This window comes from Callospermophilus lateralis, chromosome X (genome assembly GCF_048772815.1).
Source record: "Callospermophilus lateralis isolate mCalLat2 chromosome X, mCalLat2.hap1, whole genome shotgun sequence".
NCBI classification, from domain to species: Eukaryota; Metazoa; Chordata; class Mammalia; order Rodentia; family Sciuridae; genus Callospermophilus; species Callospermophilus lateralis.
The window spans coordinates 110089323-110112086 of record NC_135325.1 but is presented as its reverse complement, the minus strand read 5'-3'; the positions used below and the strand labels follow the sequence as shown (position 1 = coordinate 110112086).

The 22764-nt window shown below is 40.2% G+C and overlaps 2 protein-coding genes and 1 non-coding gene across 5 annotated transcripts in view; 1 reads left to right on the top strand and 2 right to left on the bottom strand.

Moving 5' to 3' along the window:
* The window catches only part of LOC143387138 (uncharacterized), a 3250-nt gene extending 1282 nt beyond the window's left edge, over positions 1-1968 (bottom strand). Inside the window, exon 1 of the mRNA XM_077106509.1 lies at positions 1845-1968. Coding sequence (XP_076962624.1) covers positions 1845-1968 — 124 coding nt within the window. The remainder of the gene's footprint in view (positions 1-1844) is intronic.
* A 767-nt stretch (positions 1969-2735) lies between these two features.
* Positions 2736-16497, bottom strand: Znf75d (zinc finger protein 75D). Of its 3 annotated transcripts, XM_077106859.1 has the most exons (6): positions 16238-16497; positions 14092-14627; positions 12659-12851; positions 11699-11790; positions 11229-11355; positions 2736-5185 (listed from the first exon to the last, which is right to left on the bottom strand). In XM_077106859.1, the coding sequence occupies exons 2-6, from the start codon at positions 14503-14505 to the stop codon at positions 4476-4478; spliced, it is 1536 nt and encodes a 511-aa protein (XP_076962974.1). In that variant the 5' UTR covers positions 14506-14627; positions 16238-16497; the 3' UTR covers positions 2736-4475. The 3 variants fall into 3 exon arrangements, with proteins under 3 accessions (XP_076962974.1, XP_076962976.1, XP_076962975.1); XM_077106861.1 differs by lacking the exon at positions 16238-16497 and having other exon boundaries at positions 11699-11773; positions 14092-14173; XM_077106860.1 differs by lacking the exons at positions 11699-11790; positions 12659-12851.
* Positions 16498-18138: 1641 nt separating this feature from the next.
* On the top strand, positions 18139-18242 carry LOC143639554 (U6 spliceosomal RNA). Its single transcript, XR_013154708.1, has one exon. It is a non-coding gene; the product is annotated as a U6 spliceosomal RNA (small nuclear RNA).
* The last annotated feature ends 4522 nt before the right edge of the window (positions 18243-22764 follow it).

Here is a 22764-nt window from a genome sequence, read left to right as displayed (position 1 = left end):
TTAATTTCCACTTGATTCTCTGCAATTCCAAGTCTCATATGGAGATATCTAGAGCCTGAGAAGAAAGATAAGAAAACCCTTCTTGGTGTTGCCTAGATCTTCATCTCCACTACCTCCCTAAATCCCAGCCCTGGAGCACAACTCACTTCCAGAAGCTGGCCTTGCCTCCTTCCCTCTCTACTTTCCCTGCTAAAATCTGAGAAAACATGGTCCCTATGCAGCCCTCAACCACGGTTCCTTCCCTCTCCCCTCATATACTCATGATCATTGATCTTGGGAGAGTTATCCCATTGTTCCTTCTTCCATAGCTATGTCCCTAGTCTGAACCCACAATGGTTTTAAGGAACAGGGGGCACAGAGGAAGAAAAGGAAGGCAAAGAAGGAGAGTGCTCAGGAGGAGTGACTATGAACCACTGCTGATCCAGGGATAGGACTTTTATAGGGAGCCTTCAAATTAGAAGCAACTTCCTCCCCACGTCATCATCATGCCCACCTGCCTGCCATTTCTTGGTTTTCAAGGAATAAAGAGAGGAGGTAGCAAGGAATGCATTTAAATCTGTTAAGGAAAAACTAGATCATGACTCCATCTTGTTCCTTCTTCTCTCCCCAGCCATGCCTATCCACTGTCATTTCTTATGCCAATTCCCCTGGGAAAAACAGCAGAACACAGTAGCACTCATGGTCCTGTCCCTGGCACCTCATCCTTTCCTGTTTAATGGAAATGGTATTGGCAAAGTGGCAGGAGTAGGCTTGGACTATGGCAGAGGGAACTGGGAAGTGAAGGAAGAAGAGGAGGAGGCGGGGGGCGGGTGCTGGAAGTGACCCAAACAAGCCCATGGGCAGAAGTCATGTCACTATCTGCGGGGAAGGGGAAGGTGAAGACCTGGATCTGGTATGAGCTGGCCTCAACCCACAGATATGTTCTTATGCGCCAGCCACAGCACGCACTGACATTCTGCTCCCTAAACCCTTGACTTCCAATCTCAGGCCTTACAAATGTACACCTGAGTGGAAAAGAATTGCTGTTCTCTGCTTTCCCATCCTCTCTTTGTTCAGCCCATCTTCTCCAGGAGCACAGAGACTGGTTCACACCTGGTTCAGGTGAGCTCCTGTCTCCTCAGTTTTGTCTGTGAACTGTGGGATCTCCTGTGGGATTTGGGGTCGGAGCAAACACTTCTTTATTCTGTCCCCTAAATGAATACTGTGCACTTTTCCAGTCCCTGAGCTTTTGCATGCTGTCTTTCCACTGTGTCTTCAGAAAGGCCATGGAGTTCATGTCTCAGCCATATGCTGGGGAGGTAGTAGGCAGGTATGAGGTAGAATGACATCTCTCCCTTTATCCCATCCTGCCATTTCATTCCTTATTGTCCATTTCTCCACAGATATGGGACTTTCCTCCTTTTGCTGAGATGGTGAAGGCTGCATGAGAGAGTGAAAGATGAGTGGGAAATGGGGCCTGGAAGACTGTCAAAGGGCTGAAAGGGAATAATGGATATTGATGAGTTGGCCAGGATCTCTGACTTCTAAAATTGTGTTTCACAAATTTGGGATGAGAATGTGCTTCTTCCTGCAGCCCTTGTATTCAAATGATGATGACCTCATTTCTCTGTTTCTCCCCAGACACATCTAAAGGCAATCATTTTCTGTCACTTTCCTTAAATAACTGATCTCTTAAACAGGACTCACATGTTACTTGCTTGTGACCCCCCCCCCCTCCTGGGAATGGTGCCAGTGTACATAGGACCTGTAAGATGAACTTTGAAGCTAATAAGTATTATAACTGGGGCCAGCAGCTTATGGAAACAGAGTGCCCTCTTGCTGACCCACTTTTGGGGACTTGTTACCTGCTGGCTCCACTGACTGAGTGCTTCCTTGAATTTTTGAGTTAATCCTTTTTCTAAAAGCTACATTGATAAATGAATGTCCTTTGAATGGTGATGTGGTAACAGCTATCCAGGATGCAGACATGGGTTCACACAGAGAGTGCAGCCCTCTGCAGGAAGTTGAATTTCCCCTTCTTAGTTCAAAGGGTATAAGTTCAGTTAGTTCTACAAGGGACAGTCTCCAAGCTTTTAGAAATATAATGGGATCCTTCCCTTTCAGATCACTTCCTCCTCTTGGTTTAGCTCTTTCATTCTTTTTAGTGGTAATTTTATGAAGTCACCTCTTTCCTTTTTCATTTCAAGTACAATTAGTTTGAGGATGCACCTAATGGCATAAATACTGCCACAAAATTTCCACCCCTTACCATCACCTCCCCTTCATTTTCAGGCATCTCAAGTTGAGAGTTTCTATTACATTTTGGTTCTGTTACTCATGAGCAGTGTATCTAGCTGAAATGAGACATTAGCTTATTATTTAATGTTAACTAGAGAAGAACATCTCTAGAAGGGAATGCCATGTGCCAGAAATGACCCTTCTATCACTAACAGACCTAAAAAAACTGAAAACAATGGAACACTTATTAAGCACACTTAAAAGCTGGAAAAGCAGACCAAGTTTATTTTCTTTTCTAAATAACTAAGTGAGAGATGAATGAAGAATGTTCCAAATGTTTACGGAACATCTGTTGTGTTCATTAGGCATGCTTTCATGTATGTCTCATTTAATCCTCACAGGAACCCTGAGAGGTATAAATTTTCATCCCTATTTTGTAATCTGGAAAAAGACTAAGAAAGGTCTCTTGCAGGAAAAAAATGTGAAAGCATCTATTTCAAAGAAGTCAATGTTGGTCATTTCTGGGTAGTTTGATATAAAAGGAGCTTTTGTTAATGTTTAAATTTCATATGAAACATTTAATTTTTATTAGAAAGTAAAATTGCATGAAATTCTAAATAAAGGTTGGGCATGGTGGCAAACAAAACACAGGATGCTAAGGCAGGAGGCCAGCCTGGACAACTTAGTGTGACCCAGTCCTTTGAATGGTGATGTGATAACAGCTATCCAGGATGCAGACATGAATTCACACAGAGAGTGGAGGGCTGGGGATGTAGCTCAGTGGTAGAGTGCCAAGTTTGAGGCCAGTGTGGGTAACTTAGTGGGATGATGTCTCAAGAAGAAAACAGAAAGTACTGTGGATGTACCCCAGTGGAATACTGTCCCTTTGTCCAATCCCCAGTACTGGGGAAGGGGAGAAATACTAAATAAACTGGAGCCTTGGCCAACATCACAAACCAGGCTCTGACACAGATAAAAATCCATGTATTCCATTTCCTTTGATATCACATTTTCTTTTTTGTTATTTTGTGGGGGGAAGTACTGGATATTAAATCCAGGGCCTTGAGCATACTAGGCAACTCTGTACTACTTACTCATCTACATCCTCAGCCTTCACATTATATTCTGTTATGAGATAATCACTTAAACCAGTGGAGAAAAAGGAAAAACTACATCAGAAAACAGTTTGCATCTAGCCTGGCTCTGACTGGTACCATAACTCTAAGCCACACAACTTACTTTTCTTGGATATTTCTGGATGTTCCCTCCTGGTATCAGATGTGCACCAAGGTAGAGAGGCTACAGACTCTCCTTGCCATTATCAGTAAAATAATGCTCAGACCTTCCTGTATAACATTCAAGTGTATAGAGTTAAGGCTGCGTAAGCTATAAAAATGAAACTTCAATTAGGCCCTAGAACAATATGAAAACCTCCAGAGTACATGATCAAAACCAAAAAATCAATTAACCACTGCTCTATTCTTTATAAAAATAGACAGATATTTGGATGAGGGCCCATACTGCCTCTATCATCACTTCAGTCTATATGACTGTGCTGAAAGGCAAAAGTAGAGTTCAAGTGCTTATAAGGACCCTAGATCTGTTTTGGCCTTCAGGCCTTTCCTTGTTGCTTGGAATTCAATAACAAAAGACATTGCAGTGGTGGAGACTCTGGAAAAAGACAATTAGAACAGAAGCACTTTACCCAGGACAAGCACTGAATCCTCTCTTGCTGTTACAAAGTTCTCCTTAAAATAAAAAACTATTGAAGTTCTCCTGAAACCTAGGCTTGGTTGTCCATGGAGACAGAATCACAACTATAAACTGTCCATAGTTCAGAATTCCTCTCTGAGTTACCTTCAGGAGGCCTAGAATACTCTTATTTTCCATTTCTCCTGAGAAAGAATGAAGAATGACAGTAGGACTTGTGACCAGCATGCTGAACACTTGATAGCTAAAGACTTTGTCATTGAGAGTGAATAAGCTCTGTATAATTAGATAAATGCATAGCTATTGATGCATAGCTATCTGATACCTATATTTTCAATCTTTTATTTATAATGTACTCATTATGTACCAGTCTTGTGCTAGGCACTGAAGATGCAATGCTGAATAACAGAGATAGCTTAGATTCCTTTCTGTGATGCAGAATATAAACCTCTCCCAAATTTTCTGTTGATAATTGGTTTCCTATCATTGGATGTCTCATAATTTTGTATTCCTTTATCATTTCTGTTATTCCATATAGTCACTTTTTTTCAGACTGGAGACACTGAACATGCTTCCCTACTCCTATGGAGTTTTTGGTGTCTAAGAAGGCTGGAACGTCTGCTAAAGTTTCTCCTGCACATGCTACAAGTATAAGGCTGCTCACCTGTGTGAGTTCTCTGGTGTTTAATAAGGTGAGAGTTCTGAATAAATCTTTTTCCACATTCTTGACACTTAAAAGGCTTCTCTCCTGTGTGAATTCGTTGGTGTGTGTGTAGATTTGTGTTGTGACTGAAGCTTTTCCCACACCATGAACATCTATATGGTTTTATTCCTTGATGTGCCATGAAGTGCTTATTGAGATCTGAACTCCATCTAAACCTCCTATCACATTGTTGACATTTATAGGGCTTCTCTTCAGTGTGAATTCTCTGGTGCTTAATAAGATCAGAGCTAACTCTGAAGCTTTTCCCACATTCCTGACATTTAAAAGGTTTCTCTCCTGTGTATCCTTTCCTGTGAAGATCCATATGTTTTGGAAGCTCTTGTTTGCAAGTTGAAAGTTTCTTTCTTTTCTTCCTTGGTAAAGCTCGACCCTGTTTCTGTACCCTGTATATATCATCATGATTTTCCTTGCCCATTGTTTTCTGGACAACTTTCACTCTGGTCTTCTTTGATACTTTGCATCCTGGTGCTTGTATTTCTGATGGAGAAACAGATTTAAGCTGATCATTTCCAGTGCCATTTTTGAGCTTTAACCCTGTTAGAATAAATAGAAGAATCAGCCATCTGCTTCCCAGAGCAAAAACTACAGGATTGGAGAGAAAAGTCAATGATGATTGCTATTAAGATGTACAGAAACAAGTGATTTCTGGTCCAGTCTGAACAAAATTATACAGATCCATTTCTCCCCAATCCTCCCTGCAAACAACAAACCCATTAAATAATGCAAGAAACAACCAAAAGAGAATTCTAAAACGTATTAAGAAGGGAACAGGAAAATACTGGGGAATAAAATCTACCAAATTATGCTGTGTCCATGTATGAATATACCACAGTGAATTCCTCACTTATAGGTAACATAATAATATAATTATAGCACACTAATTAAAATAATAATAAGTAGAGTAGAGCAAATGGATCCAGGGAAGGAAAAGGTGGGAAGGGATGACAATGAGGAATGAGACTGATCAAATTATGTTATGTGTATGTACACATATGGCATAATGAATCCCACTATCATATATAATTATAATACACCAATTTAAAAAAGTGTTAAGAAGAAGGCAAACTGGTTTGGAGTCCAGGGAGAGAAGAATAGCATAGTAGGGTGTCTTATATCCCAGCAGAAGAAAGTTACTCAGATCCAGGGCTTTCTAATCCTCATAATATCAATAGAAAGTTGCCTGAATGGAAATCCTTCTTACAACATCAGAGAAACAAGACAAAATTGGCCAAGAGGATTAGCCTGGAATTTATCCATAGTAAGCAGCCAAGACAGATAACTGCCTTCCATGCTGGGGTAGAGTCTTTCCCCAACCTCAGTGAGAGATTCCAAGGTGAATGGACAGGATTGGCAAAAGAGACCCAGCCCTATCAAGGGAAAGGAACAGAAGCTTTTTAAATTTCATCCACATGAGACTCCCTCCCTTCAACAGAAGATATGTGAAGAGGCAGAACTGGCAAAAGGGACCAAGCCACCAGCCACCTAGCCTAGGAAGCCTCTTCATCCCCATGAGTTTGAGTCTCCTCTTCCCCACTAGGAGATATCCTGCTCAAGGAAAATGTCTTCCACACCCTCAGTCAGCAATAGCTAGGATCCATGGGAGCCCCAACAGTACCACATAAACCAATGAGACCAATTAACATCATAAAGGCTCAGAAAATTAAAAGTGCTAATATCTTAGGTCATGGTGAAAGACTGAATGTTTTCATGCTAAATTGGAAACAAGTCAAAGATGTTTCTCTTGCCACTCTAATTCAACATAGTACCAGAAAGTTGAAGCTAATGCAACTTTATTGGAAACATACCTCATAAAAGTAAGAAAGAACCTGTGTGCTAAAGTAAAACCCAGTGACTGCCTGCTAAAATATTTAAATAGGAACCAGACTCTTCTATCCTAATACACAAAATTATCTGTATATAATAAATAATCACACATCAGGCCAAGAACAAAAAAAATCACAACCTATAAGAAAGGGAAACATGAAAAAAATGTCATCAAACTAGAAAAGCAATAGGAAAATTTAAAACATATGGAAATGAAATACACTTCTAAACAATCCATGGTCCAAAGAGAAAGGCTCAAAAGGAAATTTTTGAATACTGAACGTTAAATAAAAATGAAATTAAAATATATCAAAATACATTAATTTTAGTTAAAGAAATGATCAGAAGAAAGTTGTATCCATAAGTGCTCATAATAGAAAATAGGAAAGGTGGCCAGGCACAGTGGTACATGCCTGTGATCCCAGTGACTCGAAAGGATGAGGCAGGAAGACTGCAAATTTGAGGCCAGTCTGGGCAACTTAGTAAGACCCTGTTTCAAAATAAAAAAGGTTGGGATTGTAACTCAGTGGTAAAGAACTCCTGGGTTCAATCCCCAGTACAAAAAAAAATGTATCTCAACTCGATAATCTAAGTTCCTACCTCAAAGAACTAAAAGTAAAATAAACTCAAAGCAGGATGAAAGGGAAAATAATAAAGGACAGAAACCAAAATAAAACAAAAAGCAAGCCCATTCTTAAAAAAAAATAGCTGGTAAACCTCTATCAAGACTGACAAAAAGAAAGAGAAGACACAAATCACCAATATCTTGAATGAAATAGTGTATTACTACATACTCTGTAAATAAGAAGGTAAGGGAATTCTATGAATTTTACACTCATGAATTTTAAGTTGGTTAAAATGAACTAATTTCTAAAAACTACAAATACCAGGATTCAAACAATATGAAATAGATCCCGAATGGTACTCTGACCATTAAAGAAAAATGGAGCTCACAATTTAAAAGTCCTCCCCTCAAAAAATCTCCAAGTACATATGGTGTCATTGGAGGATTCTACCAAACACTCTAAGAATTAACTATTTTATGTGATCTCTTCCAAAAAAGAGGAGGAAATACTACCCAACTCATTTTATAAGACGAGTATCACATTGATACTATAAACATACAAAGACAGTAGTAAAAAAGGAAACTAGAGAATCACATTTCCCATGAACTTAAACACAAAATTGTCAACAAATACTGACTAACTGAATGCAGGAAGTAAATGAGATTGCAGTTAAGTTATGAGATTTATATACCATGACAAAGCCGGATTTATTGCAGGTATGCAAATCTGGTTCAACATATGAAAATCAATCCACATAATCCACCATTTCAACAAACTAAAGAAGAAAGATCATATGTACCTATCAACTGACACAGAAAAAGCATCTGACAAAATGCCACATCCATTCATGATGAAAACAGTGGTAAAATTAGGAATTATATCAACTTGATAAAGAATATCAACAACAAAAAAACAGTGCTAATATCTTAGGTCATGGTGAAAGACTGAATGTTTTCATGCTAAATTGGAAACAAGGCAAGATGTTTCTCTTGCCACTCTAATTCAACATAGTACCAGAAAGTTGAAGCTAATGCAATAAGCAAGAAAATAAAAGGAATTGTTCCATGAAAGTGAAAAAACTTATGCATGCACTTAACATGCAGAATATCTATACACTGAAAAATATAAAAAAAGTGAGGAAAGAAATCAAAGACTTAAATAAATAGAGATATACTGTGTTCATGGATTGGGAGAATCAACACAATAAACATGACAATCCTTTTCAAACTAATATTACATTTAATGTAATTTCTGGCAAAACACAATTTACTTCAGACACAGTTCAACTTACTCTGTAATTTGCATGTAAAGGCAAAGGTCCTACAATAGGTAAGAGAATCTTGATGAAGAAATAAGTAGGACAAATCACTTTGCTGGATAGATATTAAGGCTTACAATACAGCTACAGTAATCAAGAGAGTGCAATATTTGCAGAAGGACAGATACAGAGCTCAGTAGAATAGAATGAACATAAACATGCCAGGCAATTCAATGGAGGAAGGACAGCATTTTCGACAAATGATGCTGAAGTAATTAGACCTCCATTGGCAAGAAGAAAAATTAAAATGAGCCTCAACCTAAAGCTCACACTTCATACAAAACTAACTCAAGGCCGGACGTGGTGGTGCACACATCTGTAATCCCAGTGTCTAGGGAGGCTGAGGCAGGAGGATCAAGAGTTCACAGCCAGCCTTAGCAACTTAATGAGGCCCTAAGTAACTCAGAGAGACCCTGTCTCTAAATAAAATATAAAAGGGCTGGTGATGTGGCTCAGTGGTTAAGCGCCCCTGGGTTCAATCCCCAGTACCAAAAAAAAAAAAAAAACAAGAAGAACTAACTCAAAAATAGATCATGGAGTTAAATGTAAAATATAACATTATTAAAGTTTTAGGAGGAAATCATGGGTATCTAGGGATAAGCTAGTCAGAATTCTAGACTTGATACCAAAAACAATCTATAATAGGAAAAATTGGTCCTCATCAAAATTAAAAATTTTACTGAGTGGAAACCCATGGGAGAGGATAAAGACAATATATAGATTGGGATAAAATAATTGCAAATCATTGATCTGACAAACATTAGAATCTACACTACATAAAGAACTCCCCAAAGTCAACAGTTAATAAACAACCCATCTAAAATATGGCCAAAAGACATTGCACTGAAGAGTACATAAAGAGATGACAAATAAGCACATGAAAAGATATCAAACAAACATCATCAGCCATTAGGGAAACACAAATCAAAACCACTGTGAGATACCACGACACACATCAGAATGACTAAAATTTTAAAAAATATTGAGACTAAACACTGGCAAGGATGTAGAGAGAAACTGGATTACTCATATATTGTTGGTAGAAATGTAAAATGGTACAGACACTGAGGAAAACAGTTTGGCAGTTTCTTAGAAATTTAAACATGTAATTACCATATGAAACAGTGATTCTACCCTTGAAGCATATGTCCCAGATAAATGAACACTCTGCAGAAAAACCTATATAAGATAGTTGTGTGGAATGCTACTCAGTGGTTAAAGAGAAATGAGCCATTGAGACATGTTAATAATTTAGACGAATTTCTAGGGAATTATTCTAAATGAAAAAATCTAATCCCCCAAAACCACATACTTCATGATTCCATTCATATAAGATTTTTCAAATGGCCAAAATGTTAGGAATGTTCGCAGATTAACAGTTGGAATGGATTAGTGGGGAATGGGATGGAAGTATATATGATTATGCAAGGGCAATAGGAGAGATGTTTATGGTAAGGGAACTACCCAGTATGGTTGAGAATATAGTGGTGAATACATAAATCTACACGTGATAAAACTGTACAGAAATAATAGACACATACAACAATTCAAGTAAAATTTGGGAAATCTGCTTAAGATCAGTAGGTCACATCAATAGCAATAGTCTGATTGTGATATACTTTTGCAAAAGTTATCATTGCAGACACTGAGTAATGTGTACACAGATTCTCTTTTATATTATATTTTAAACCTGCATGTGAATCTAAAATGACTACAATAAAAATTTCAATGAAAAATATAAGAGCAGAATCTTAAGATATTAAACCCCTATAAAGTTCCTACCAAAGAATATTCCTCTTCTTCCGATGAATATACTTACCTGTGGGAAATGCTCCATGACTTTCCTTGTACTCTTGGAGAACTTGGATCTATGGTTCTTCTTGCTTTAAATAGATCACTTTAAAATTCAATAATATTCTGAGAATAAAACCTTGAGGTCATGAACTGCCACCTTAATTCCTATTTTCAGGGAGAGTGAATAACTCTTTTTTTATAACTTTTTTATTTCAAATGTTTAAGTGGGCAGAATTTTGGATCCAATATCATCTTTACATTCTACTATGGATGTGGGTAGAAATGCAATGAGGAAACTAGGAACTTAACCTAAGGGAGACAGAGGCAAATGATGTGGGGAATAGGAATCTAGTGTTATTGAAGGTAGACTTGGTTAGAGGTGACAGTGGCTCCAACTAGGGTGGTAAGAGTGGAAGAGTGTGAGACATGGTTGGATTCAGGATACATTTGAAGACAGAGCAAAGAGGACTTGCTGCTTGATTGGCAGTAGAATATAACAGAAAGACTGGAGTAAAGAGTGACTAAGAGGGACTGGGGTTGTGGCTCAGTGGCAGAGTGCTTGCCTAGCATGCATAAGGCACTGGGTTCGATTGTCAGCACCACATAAAAAAATAAACAAATAAAATAAAGGCATTCTATTCATCTATAACTATAAAAAAAAACTTTTAAAAAAGTGTGACCGAGAGGTTTCTGGCCTGAGCAGTTGAATAAATAGTGATGCCCATCACTAAGAAGGGGATGATATGGTTTATGGGGTAAGGGCATTATCAACAGATCAATAATTCTACTTAGAATACGGAAGTGCCTTGGGCTGGGGGTTGTGGTTCAGTGGTAGAGTGCTCAATGGCACACATGAGGCACTGGGTTCTATCCTCAGCACCACACAAAAATAAAGTAAACTTACTGTGTCCATCTACAACTAAAGAACAAAAAAAGAATACGGAAGTGCCTTTCTCCCACACCATCAAATTCAAAAAATAAGGTGTTGGAACAAGGGGCTCTCTCACAGGGATGCAGTTTCCAAAAACTGAGTACATATTTTTCAATTTGTGTACAAAGGGAAAAAAATCTTTACCTAGAGAGATGACAGTCTCATAGTTATCCTGCATGACATCATTGTAGAGGGTCTTCTGAGAAGGGTCCAATAATTGCCATTCTTCCTCAGAAAAATACACAGCCACATCTTCAAATGTCAACAAACTCTAAAGAAGAGAGTTGAATACTTGGTTGAATACTTGCCACTGGAGAAGCTGTCCTACTACCCATCTCTGAATTACATGGTAGGGCAGGTGCTGAAGAAGTTAGCAGTACAAGATTTAGGAGGTGGTGGGAGTGAGATGGCAGAAAGGAAGGAGCCAAGCAGATCCATAAACAGCCTGTGAGATACCCAATTCCCATTCCCATTGTGCCAAGCCTAGTTACCTGGAGAACATTTGGGGCTAACACACTGCAGAATACCTGCTGGGAATACCTTAGGTTAATGGGTTGTAGGCAGCAGGAAAAGTGAGATGAGTCTGCCTGAGAAAGCTGGAAAGTGCAGCTCACCTGGGACTCAGGCCAGATGAGCTCTGATGCCATCTTCCAGTCTTTGATGCTTTTCTGCTCAGAAAGGGCTAAAATCTGTGGAATATGCACAGCTGTGGGTGGAAAAGAGCCAGAGAAAATTTCTCTCTTTCCTGTTTACAAACATCATGAGCTGATTCTAAAATATAGAATGTTGGGACACTTTCAAGAAAGATGGATCACTGTGAGAAGCATTGTGTGTGATGTCCAGAGTTGTCATCTCATGGGAAATAGCAATCAGATATCCACCCTTCATAGAACCAGTTCCTCAGATAACTGTTTCTCCAGATTTCATGGGATAAATTAATAAAAGGTAATCTAGTAAGTAAATTAAATCTTTTAAAATATTTTTTTAGTTGTAGTTGGACACAATACCTTTATTTTTTATTTATTTTTATGTGGTGCTGAGGATGGAACCCAGCACCTCACACATGCTAGGCAAGTACTCTACTGCTAAGCCACAACCCCAGCCCTAGATTAAATCTTATAAAACAAATTGTTCACCTAACTGAGCAAGAATTAGAGGCATTTGAATACAAAGTACTCAGGTCCCCTGGTGTACAGTAGGAAACGTTGGAGATTTTTATTTCTTTCTTGGTGTGTCATTTTCTTCACATTCTAACTCTTGACAGCCCATTTTGGATCCCAATTTCTCCTGCAACTTATAAGGGTATAATGGTCCCACTTGTCCCTGTTTCATCATCTTCTTTCTTCTCAGATTTCTAAAGAGTATAGACTGTGGTGTGAATATGAGAGCTCTGTGGTTTGGAAATTTCTGCACCTCAGGCCTATTCCCACCTTCACCCACCTTTTGCACTCCCACCTGGGAAACAATATAACTGGCAAGGCACAGCTGGGCACCTGGAAAATTCCCACAAATTCTAGCTAAACCAATTACTATCACAGCTCCCAGAAGAAAATAATTATTATGAAGCACCTCACCTCTTTTATATACAGGCTGGGTTTCTTTGTGAGTATGCCAGCCCAGCAGTTCTTGAAGTACCTGGTATATATTGCAACATTCTTTCTGGAACACACCCATTGCCTGGGGCTCTGCTGGCTTCCACCTGAAGCCTGGGGCCATTGCTGTTCCTCCCAAGAGCACTGTCTCCTTTCCCAGCTCATGGGCTGTGACCTAGAAATAATCCCCATCCTCATTAGCACAGAACTCACTTTGAGTTTGGTGGTAGAGGAGGAGGAAGGCACTAGAATAGAGAGAGCACAGATTTGGGGAGTGTGCTATATTAAAGGAAGTAATACAGAGGATGAAGAGAAAATGTGTTACTATGTTCTTATGAAGAAGTATACACAGAATCTAAGAAAATTAAGATAAAATGAAAAAAGCTGTACCTACTTCCAGTTTCCCCTCCTTCATGCCAAGAGTCCCTACCCTGTGTACCCAGACACAGTTCAAGCCATTAGCGGGGTTAGGTGGGGTGGCTGTTCTCACACTGCCTTCATTAGCTTGCTTTTTTGACTTGGATCCCTGCCTTAGTGGATTTCAATCTTCAAATTTTTTTCCCAAAGATAAAGAGTTGAATTAACAAGTATTTATCTTGTCAGCCAGACCTTTCAATCTTCTTATAGACAAGGAAGGATTTCATGGTGAAAGGAGATCAGATGAAAGGGAAAACAAGGGAAGAGATTGGCTCCAACCTCCCTCCACATGATTTGGTTGCAGTAAGATACCAAAAATACACTCTGCCCTACCTATATCCTTCAAGGTACAGTGCTGTGTAGGAAGTGTGCTGTCATCTCCCAAAGACATACCTTGGTTCTCCACTCTCAAGCAGGTCAAACACACGTGGTCCCACTAAGAGAGGATTCTTTTTCCCAGCACAGAGGTATGTGTTCCCAGTAGAAGACACTGCCCCTCATCATCCCAATTCCCTCCACTTCTCTATTGGCATTTTCTTCTTTCCATTTTTATTTTCTTTTTTGCTTTCCATTTCTTCCCTCAATTTGATATCTCCCCAGAGTTACTTGATTTTGATTTTTGTTTGCTACCCTTTCTCTCCTTTGGTTTCTATAAATGCTATCCACTTTTTGGAATGTTTCCCCTTTCCCAACTATTTCTTGTCTTTATTTTGATTTCTAAGTACTTGAGTCTTATCTCCTTGGCCATGCCAAACTAGGCTCACCATCCCCCAATTCATCCTGGCCCTAAAGAAGGAAAAGTGCATTTTCCCTCTAAGGCCAGAAAAGACTCTGCCAGGAACTCTGAAACCTATTGACTGACTATTGCTGCATGACTGTGACTTCAGTTCCACACAAGAGAAGTGTGACTTCATCCATCTCATTCCCTGATAACGCCCACCCACACATATCCACCTTTATCCTATTTTAATGCACATATAAGGAATCTTTCTTCTCACCTCATTCTTTGTTCCACCAGGTTCTCTCTGCAAGCATTCTACCAGGACCACTGCCTGTCTAACATTCTGTGGATGATGCTTCTGTACCCAGTTCTGGATGTCCCTGGGAAGAACGGTCAGGAACTGTTCTAGCACCAGCAGGTCCAGGATCTGCTCTTTTGAGTGGGTCTCTGGCCTCAGCCACTGATTGCATAATTTCTGAAGTTGGTTAACAGCTTCTAGTGGCCCAGGTGCTTCAAGATAACAAAAGCTCCTGAAGTGCTGGCGGGCACTCTCAGGACGAAGGCTTTCTATTTGTGGGCTGTATTTCTCCCTCTGACTGGAGCCTTCTTGCACAGGTTCTTCAGTCTCCCAGAACATAGCCCCCATGTGGGGGTTCAAGCACGCATCTACATTCAGCTCACTCATCATCATTTGCTCTAGAAACAGTTTTATTCTTGTGTGTGGCACTGACAGTTCCCTGGTGCCATCTCTGACAACTGAGGCCCCATCAGGCTTGATACAAAACCAATGTACAGATCTTCTTCCTAAGAGCACTTGAGGGAGAGCAGAAAAAAAGTACATGTCAAAAAGAAAGCCACATGACACATATTCAATCGCTAATTATTATCAGAGAAAAATGAAAAGTCCCTACCCTCCTTCTCCTTTAAAATCAACTGCCAAGTATTAGAACATTCATGATCACAGCTTACTTTAAGAGGTATGTTTTTCTTCTTTGTTACTCAACTTTGAAACTAAGCACAGTTCATAGAAGAAAAATGTCAAACAATGTCTTCTTCCCCCATTCCTTCTTTTTGGTTGTTCTTTTTAATTTTTTCTTTCCATTTGAGAAAGGTTGGTGGATAAGAAAACAGGCACCCTTGGGCCAAAAGCAGCTTTGAAATTATCCAAAACTTAATCTGTGTGCCTCCTGTTACACCTTCTCAATTAGAGCATATTTGAGCTTTTCCAAATTTTAACAGATCATCCCAGTCTTTTGGCTCTAGTCAGTACAAAAATAACTTCTATGCTGCTTCATCTTTTTGTGAAGACTGAAGCCTTTACTTCATGGACCATTTGCTATTCTCATTCCACTGTATTAATACTGATAGAAAAACAGAGGTTGGAGGTATGATTAGGAAAAAAGTAACCTTATTCTGCTCAGCAAATGTTCTCCCACTAAGCAACCAGATTAAATTTGGGAACAGCTGCACTTCTTTGGAAGATTTACAAAGGGCATGTGGAGATTTGTACCTGTCTTTTATTTCTTGTGCTTACTTTAACTGGAAAAAAAAACCTTACAGCTGGCCTTTGTTTACAATATATCCAAATGCCATGTAGAAGACAGAAAGAGACAGAAAGGGGGGTAGGAAGAGAGGGAGGGAGGGAGGATGGAAGGGAGAGAAAGAGGGGGAACGAAGGGAGACCTGGAAGGAAGGGAGGGAAGGAAGGATGCATGCATTAAGGTTCTTATAGACAGGGAGGATCTGAGTAAGAGTAACCTTTCTCCTGACTTTGCAGTTCCTCAGGAAATGACTCTCCCTATCCTCAAGTCTGAGGATAGAATTGACAATCTGATCAGCAGTGACAGTGAAAAAAATTCTTTTCAGAATGTCATGGGTATTCAAAGAAATGGTTGGTTCCTTGTTGTCCAGGCTGGCTCTGGAGGTACGGAGACACTTCCTAGATTTTTGTGTCAACAGAATCCAGTGTCTTTAGGGCTGAAATGGCCCCTTCTCTAGCGTAATGTTCATAAGCTAGTGGAAATTGGGAAATTTCGCTAGGTACAGTGGTGGACACAACTGTCCCAGTCCCCACCACCAATTTGCTGCACCTTCTGGACAGACCACAGGGATGCCAGTAGGCACTCTGCATGTGAGTAGTCTGAGTGTGTTTCACCAGCATCTCTGGGTTATATTTGTACATTGGGTATAAAGAGATTGCTTCTGGAGATTAAAAGTGGCCGTGCAGATGACAAGTCCCGCCCGCTCTCCCGCGGATCTGCCGCCTGGCAACGAAGCCACCGCGTACTGAATGACGCCGAGTCCCATCCCCGCCCCCACTCGCCGCCACGCAGCAACCCCAAAGGCTGCAAAGGGCAGGAGCGACCGCTGTCACTCGGGGGCTCGCCAACCGAATCCAAAGGGTAGATTAGTTTCTCCGTTACCTCCAGTCAACTCTGGGCTTCGGTGGCGGCCACTTTCCTTTTCCTCAGTTCCACTATAAAGTCTCCACGCCTCCCCGCCGCTCTATAGAGCGGAACTCCACTCGCGCGCCACTCGGGGAGGCCAGGTAAAGAAAACGCCTGGCGAGAGAAGCTCCAAGGCCTCTGGGGAGCAGGGGTCTTGAAAAAGCAGACACCCACCCGGTCTCTCCACCTCCCCAACACCGCACCCCAACTTCCTATTTCTTGGGTCTCGGGTCTGTGGTCCGAACCCCGACCGGAAAAGGAAATATGCGCTTCCGGTAGCTGCGTTGACAGCCACGCCCAGTCATCTTCCCACCTCTACCTGTGAAGTGTCTTCCTAGCCAACTCAGGAACTGTCCCGCGAGTCCTTGCCATCCCGAAGGATCCTGCTTCCAGCTCCAGTTTTGCACTGGGATTAATGCCACCGAGTCTCCAGGTCTACTGCAAGTCTACGATAGCCCCCGCAAACCGTCAGTCACCTTGAAGCGAAGTAGCCTACTGACTTCTGATGCCAAGGTTTCCTGTCCCCAATTTGCAGTGTTGCGAATCCACGTTGTTTCTGCTGGCTTCCCAGCGACAGGTAGCCCTTTCTACAAGGGACCACGTAAAGCTCACATAGGCCGGGACACCTGTACACTCTGCTACAAGCACCTTGCCGTGGGCCTTCCTGAGTCCCGGAGAGTTAGAGCTGTCCTCACTAAACTTGTCAGCCGCCTCCAAGAATAAAGCAGTTTGGTCCTTGTAGGACCCCTCACTAGATCCGGAACAACATTTCCTTACATTTTTCAAACAGTTTTCTGGTTTGTTAACAAGTACTTACCCTCAGTTATCCTGTTTTATTCTTATTAGGTACATTTTAACCTTTTGAAGTAGGTTTATTTACATTTCTCTTTTACATATAAAGAAATTAAGAAGCTTGGGTTGTAGCTCAGTGGTAGACTTTTTGCATGAGGCTCTGGTTTCAATCCCCAGTGCCACACACACACACAAAAAGACTAAAGAAGGAAGAAAGAAAATGAAAAGTATGACATTACTTCCTAAGGATTGCAGGGATTACTAGTGGCAGATTTAAGACAGGAGTTTAGGTCTCCTGTTGCCATATCCTATGCATTTTCTACTTGTTATGCTTCCCTGAAGGGCAGGGGTCTTATTTTCATCTAGTATCTCTCTGTAAATTGTTATCTCTAGCAGTGCTTAGCAGAGTCCTCTGGGTAAGAGAGGTATTCTATAAATATTTACTGAGTCCTCTTCTTAAGAACCTGATTATATAAGATCATCAGTATTCTCTAAATTCTCAGTGTTTACCAAGTGTTGAGCCATTTGCCCAGAAATGGTCCCTGTGAATCAAAAAACGAGAATTTGTGTTAAGTCAGTAGTACAAAAGGGGATGAAACTGACATCTTTAGGAAGTCCTTGTGAGAAACTACTCAGACAGACAAAAGATACCAGCCCAGGAGAAAAAGAAACAAAGAGCACCTCTTTGGCTTTTTACATGCAAATGAAGATGAGACTCTAAGTAAATTAAAATCAATGGTCCTTTGAAAAAAGAAGCTGCCTGCCAGGTGTGGTGGCACTCTCCTCTAATCCTAGTGGCTCCAGAGGCTGAGGCAAGAGGATCCAGAGCTTAAAGCCAGCCTCAGCCATTTAGGGTGGCCCCAAGCAACTTAGTGAGACCCTGTCTCAAAATTTAAGAAATTAAAAGGGCTGGGGATGTGGCTCAGTGGTTACATGACCCTAGGTTCAAACTCCAGTACAAAAAAAAATGTTGCCCAAAAGTGTGCAAGTGAACACTGTGTCATCTGTGAAATATAAAGTTAATAAAGATGTAGGGCTCACAAGAAAATCATTTTTCAGAATGGGTCTTTCAAAACTATGTTCTTATGCTTGTTCAGCAGCACATTTACAAAAATTGGAATGATACACAAAAGATCAACATGGCCCTTGCATAAATATCACATATAACCGAGTGAAACTATCTATATTAAATACAACAAAAACTATGTTCCTGACATCATGCATTTTCTTTTTTTTATATTTTATGTTTTAGTTGTAGTTGGACACAACACCTTTATTTCACTTGTTTATTTTTATGTGGTGCTGAGGATAGAACCCAGGGTCTCGCACGTGTGAGGCGAGCGCTCTATCGCTGAGCCTCAACCTCAGCCCCACAATGCATTTTCATTACAATGTTTCATTACTCAATAAAGAAGAAGTTAGGACACTTTTATTCTGGATAATTCCCAAACAACCCTTTGACTAAATCACTAGCCAGTGAGCATGGTCGAATAAAAGGCATTTTCTGGGCTTGGTGATATAGCTCAGTGATAGAACACCTTTAACATGTGCAATATCCTTGGTTTGGTCCCCAGAAAACCACACACACAGATATTTTCTTTCCTCTAAATACGTCAACTTGGATCACCCAATCAATCAAAGTGTGATCTTGAGCTGCAAACAACTTTATAGGTGGAAGTAACTTGAAGGGAATATTGTAATTTTGAATAAGATCATGATGAGCAAAATGAGAAAAAGCAATTTCCAAAATTAAAATCTACAATACAAGAATGTTGTAATTTTTAACTAAGCAGAGTCAGAATAAACTAAACCAATAATTCTAGGAAATGTATAAGAATCTCTACTGAAAGGAACCTGAATATGCTCTTGAAGGTGTATTTTTTAATCACTTTGTGTTGTTATAAAAATACCATCAACTCAATGGCTTAACCAACAAATATTCATTTCTTATGGTTCTGGAGGATGAAAGGCTTGACATACTTGGGTTCTTGGTGCTTGGTGGGTATCTTCTTCCTCACATGGCTTTTTTTTTTTTTTTTTTTTTTTTTTTTGGTGTATGCATGGAGAGACACAAACATCTTATGCACACCTATAACCCCAGCAACTGATGAGGCTAAGGCAGAAGGATCTTAAATTCGTGGCCAGATTCAACAACTTGGCAAAACCCAGTCTTAAAATAAGAAATAAAAAGGGCTTGGAATGTAGGTCAATGGTAAAGTGCCCCTGGGTTCAATCCCCAGTACCCCACAAAAAGTGCCTGAAAGTTAGATTGAAGGCTGAAAAAAATGCTTAAAGGGGATGTAGCTCAGTGGTACTGTACAGCACTTGCTTAGTATGTGTGAGACCCTTAGCTCCATCCCCATTACTGCCTAAAAAAGCTTTAAAACAAACAACATTTTCACTGATCTTGCTATTGGTGAGCTCCTGGGAAGAAAGAGAAGTCTTTTGTTGCTAATAAACTTGCTAATGGGTTTTCTTTTTCCTTTTTTTTTTTTTCTTTCTTTTTTTTTTTTTTTTTTTTTTGGTACTAGAGACTGAACCCAAGGGTACTTTACTACTGAGCTATATCCTCAGCCCTTTTATTTGAGGGGGGGTGGTAACCAGGGATTGAACCCAGGGGCACTCTGCCACTAAGCCACATCTCCAGCCCTATTTTGTATTTTATTTAGAGACAGGGTCTTGCTGAGTTGCGTAGTGCCTTGCCATTGCTGAGGCTGGCTTTGAACTCACCATTTTCCTGTCTCAGCCTCTGAGCCGCTGGGATTACAGGTATGCACCACCATACCTGGCTTCTTCGGCCCTTTTTTAAAATTTTATTTTGAGATAGGGTATCCTTAAGTTGTTGAAGCTGGCCTCAAACTTGCAATCATTCTGCCTCAGCCTCCCAAGTAGCTGGAATTATAGGCATACCCCATCATGCCTGGCCTAACTGGTTTTTCTGATAATATCTATCAAGATAGCTGTTTCAACCATTTTTTGAAATATTAGATAAATTGCAACTCTTAAGGCAGGGTGGTGATTTTGCACATTGCAAAATCATATACGTCGACATAGTGATTCAAAATGAAGTTAAATGCTTCTGAAAGGAGTGCTGCATCTAGATAGTGATTTGTAAAAGAGTTCTAAAAAATCAGTGATTTTGTGTTATAAAACTCCTTCCACATTCCCTGTCCCACCCTTGGCACTGACTACAGACTTTGCTCTCATTGTCATGCTTGGGATGACATTTCACCTTTGCTTTGCATTTGCCATTGCATTTTACCTAACTTAAGTGTTCCGCTGATTCTCTGTCCAGGTGTCTTTTTGCCATATTCCCATGCTACCTTTGCTACAAGGAGGTGTGGCTACTGCGCAGAGTCAATTCACATCTTCCAGGTTTCCTTTTGCACTTACTTAGACTTAGGGGCCAGGAATCCTTATTTCCCCGGTGCTGATCTCTCCCTTTCATGTAAAAGCCAATTGAAATATGTTCTTGTTTCTTTTATGGGGGGAAAAAGCATAATTGTTAAAGTATGTATATAATGTAAAAATAGAAATTTAAAAACTGAACTTATTCATCCCTTGCAGCAGCCTCACGGGACCCTGCAATAAGGAGCTTGAACCTGATATTTGAAATAAGACTACAAGACACTGGAGGTCATCAATCAATCCTTCCATTCAATAGCAGATTACTCACCGAAATCCCTGCCAGAGTTGTTTCACAGTGACCCTAGCACTGAAGAGAGATCTTCAGCTGGTTTTATTTGCCTACCACTGGCACAAATACAGGTATGCACCAGTCACTGTGCTGTTTTAAATGTGATGTTTTATATAATATTATCTTATTAAAATGGAGATCAGCAATCCATGTGAAGTTTAGAAGAAGGGGAGCTAGATTAAGGATTAGGTGAAGTTTTCTATTAGAGAGCATTTTTAATGCTGGGCACAGTGGCACACACCTGTAATCCCAGCAGCTCAGGAAGCTAAGACAGGAGGATTGCGAGTTCAAAACCAACTCAGCAGAAGCAAGGTGCTAAGCAACTCAGAGAGAACCTGTCTCTAAATAAAATACAAAATACATCTGGGGATGTAGCCCAGTGGTTGAGTGCTGCTGAATTCAATCCCTGATACCAAAAAAAAAAAAAAAAGTATTTTTAGCCTAGGGGAAATCATCTAGGACTCCTCACTATTCCAGTTTCAAGGCATGAGGCCTCAAGTAGGAACAATATCAATCTGATAACATCTTACATGAGGTCAACTTGAAGCATATTACATTTGTCACAGTGGTGGAGAGGGTTACAATCTTATGAGATTTACACACTATATAAATTGCCGCCATGGCCAGAGAAAATGCTTAGTAATAACATTAACTTTACTCCACCCCTACATTTCATGGTATCAAAAAAACACATTCAGCCCTGCTCTGCTCTGACTTTGGTCCTGTTCTCATCACCGGTGATTCTTTATCAATCTCTCTCTAAACCTCACCCCTCTCCCTCACCTGGTCATCCCAGACCCTGTTGTGAACAAGACAGCAATTCAACAGGAAGCTTCTGAACACTTCTGGAAAGGGTGCTGAGCCTAAAATCTCAAATTTCTAATTATGATGTTAAGACCCATACATTATTTTATTATAGCAGTAAAAATCTTTAGAGCTGGGTGGTACATGCCTCTAATCCCAGCTACTTGGGAGACTGAAGCAGGAGGATAGAGAGTTGGAGTCCAGCCTTGGCAACTTATTAAGACCCTGTCTCAAAAGAATATTTAAGATCTCTTCCACCACACCCTTCTGCCATGATGTTCTGCCTCACCTTGAGCCCAGAACAATAGAGTTGGCCCACCATGGACTAAACCTATGAAACATGAGCCAAAGTAAACTTTTCCTCTTCTAAGATTTTCTTGTCAGATATTTTGGTCACAGTGACACACAGATGACTAATACACTAGTGTCCTATCTCTTTCCCACAGATGCATACTCTTAATTCTCATTCCCAATTCCCCACTCTAAAATGTTGTGCTTTCCTCTAATAAAATATCTAAGGATACAATTTTCCCATCTTTCCACCATGTTCAGTTAGTTAGGGGGATCATGGCTTCCTTCCTGGGGACCATTTGGAAAAGCAAAATATTCTGTCTTTATAAAAAAAAAAAACTGCCTTTCGTCTACTTCACAATAAAGTAACTGTTCTAAACAAAAAGGAAGAGGAAAGACTGGGAGATGGAAAATAGAGAAAATAGAAGAAACCTCATGACAACATCACACTGAACAGTTACTCTGCTTGAAATTTTGCTACTATGTAGTGCTCCAAACCCATACACACTGCCTCAGCCTTTGTTAGAAGCTCTTCCTCCTCTTCATCTTCTTTCCCTCCTCCTTTTACCTCCTTCTCCTTCTCCTTTTTTTTTGTTTGTTTGTGTAGTGCATATGGTACTGGGGACTAAACCCAGGGTCACTCTACCACTGTGCTACATCCCTAGTGAGTCCTTTTTATTTATTTTTATTTTCTGACAGGATCTTGCTAAGTTGCTGAGTCTGGCCTATGAACTTGCAATCCTCCTGCCTTAGCCTCCTAAATTGCTGGGATTACAGGTATCTGTCACCATGCCGAGCTTGTAAGAAGCTTTCTGACTAACTATTGAGACCACAAAGAAAAGTAGGTCCTTTAATTAAGGCAGACAGAAACAGATCAAAACTCAAGGTAAAGGCAAAGGCCTTCAATGAAGATTCATAC

Coding starts and splice junctions, on each gene's coding strand:
- Znf75d (XM_077106859.1), bottom strand. CDS start 14,505: ATGATGATGAGTGAGCTGAATGTAGATGCGTGCTTGAACCCCCACATG. Junction 12,852..14,091: donor CTGGTGGAACAAAGAATGAG/GTGAGAAGAAAG, acceptor GATTATTTCTAG/GTCACAGCCCATGAGCTGGG. Junction 11,356..11,698: donor TCATCTGGCCTGAGTCCCAG/GTGAGCTGCACT, acceptor TCTCTTCTTTAG/AGTTTGTTGACATTTGAAGA.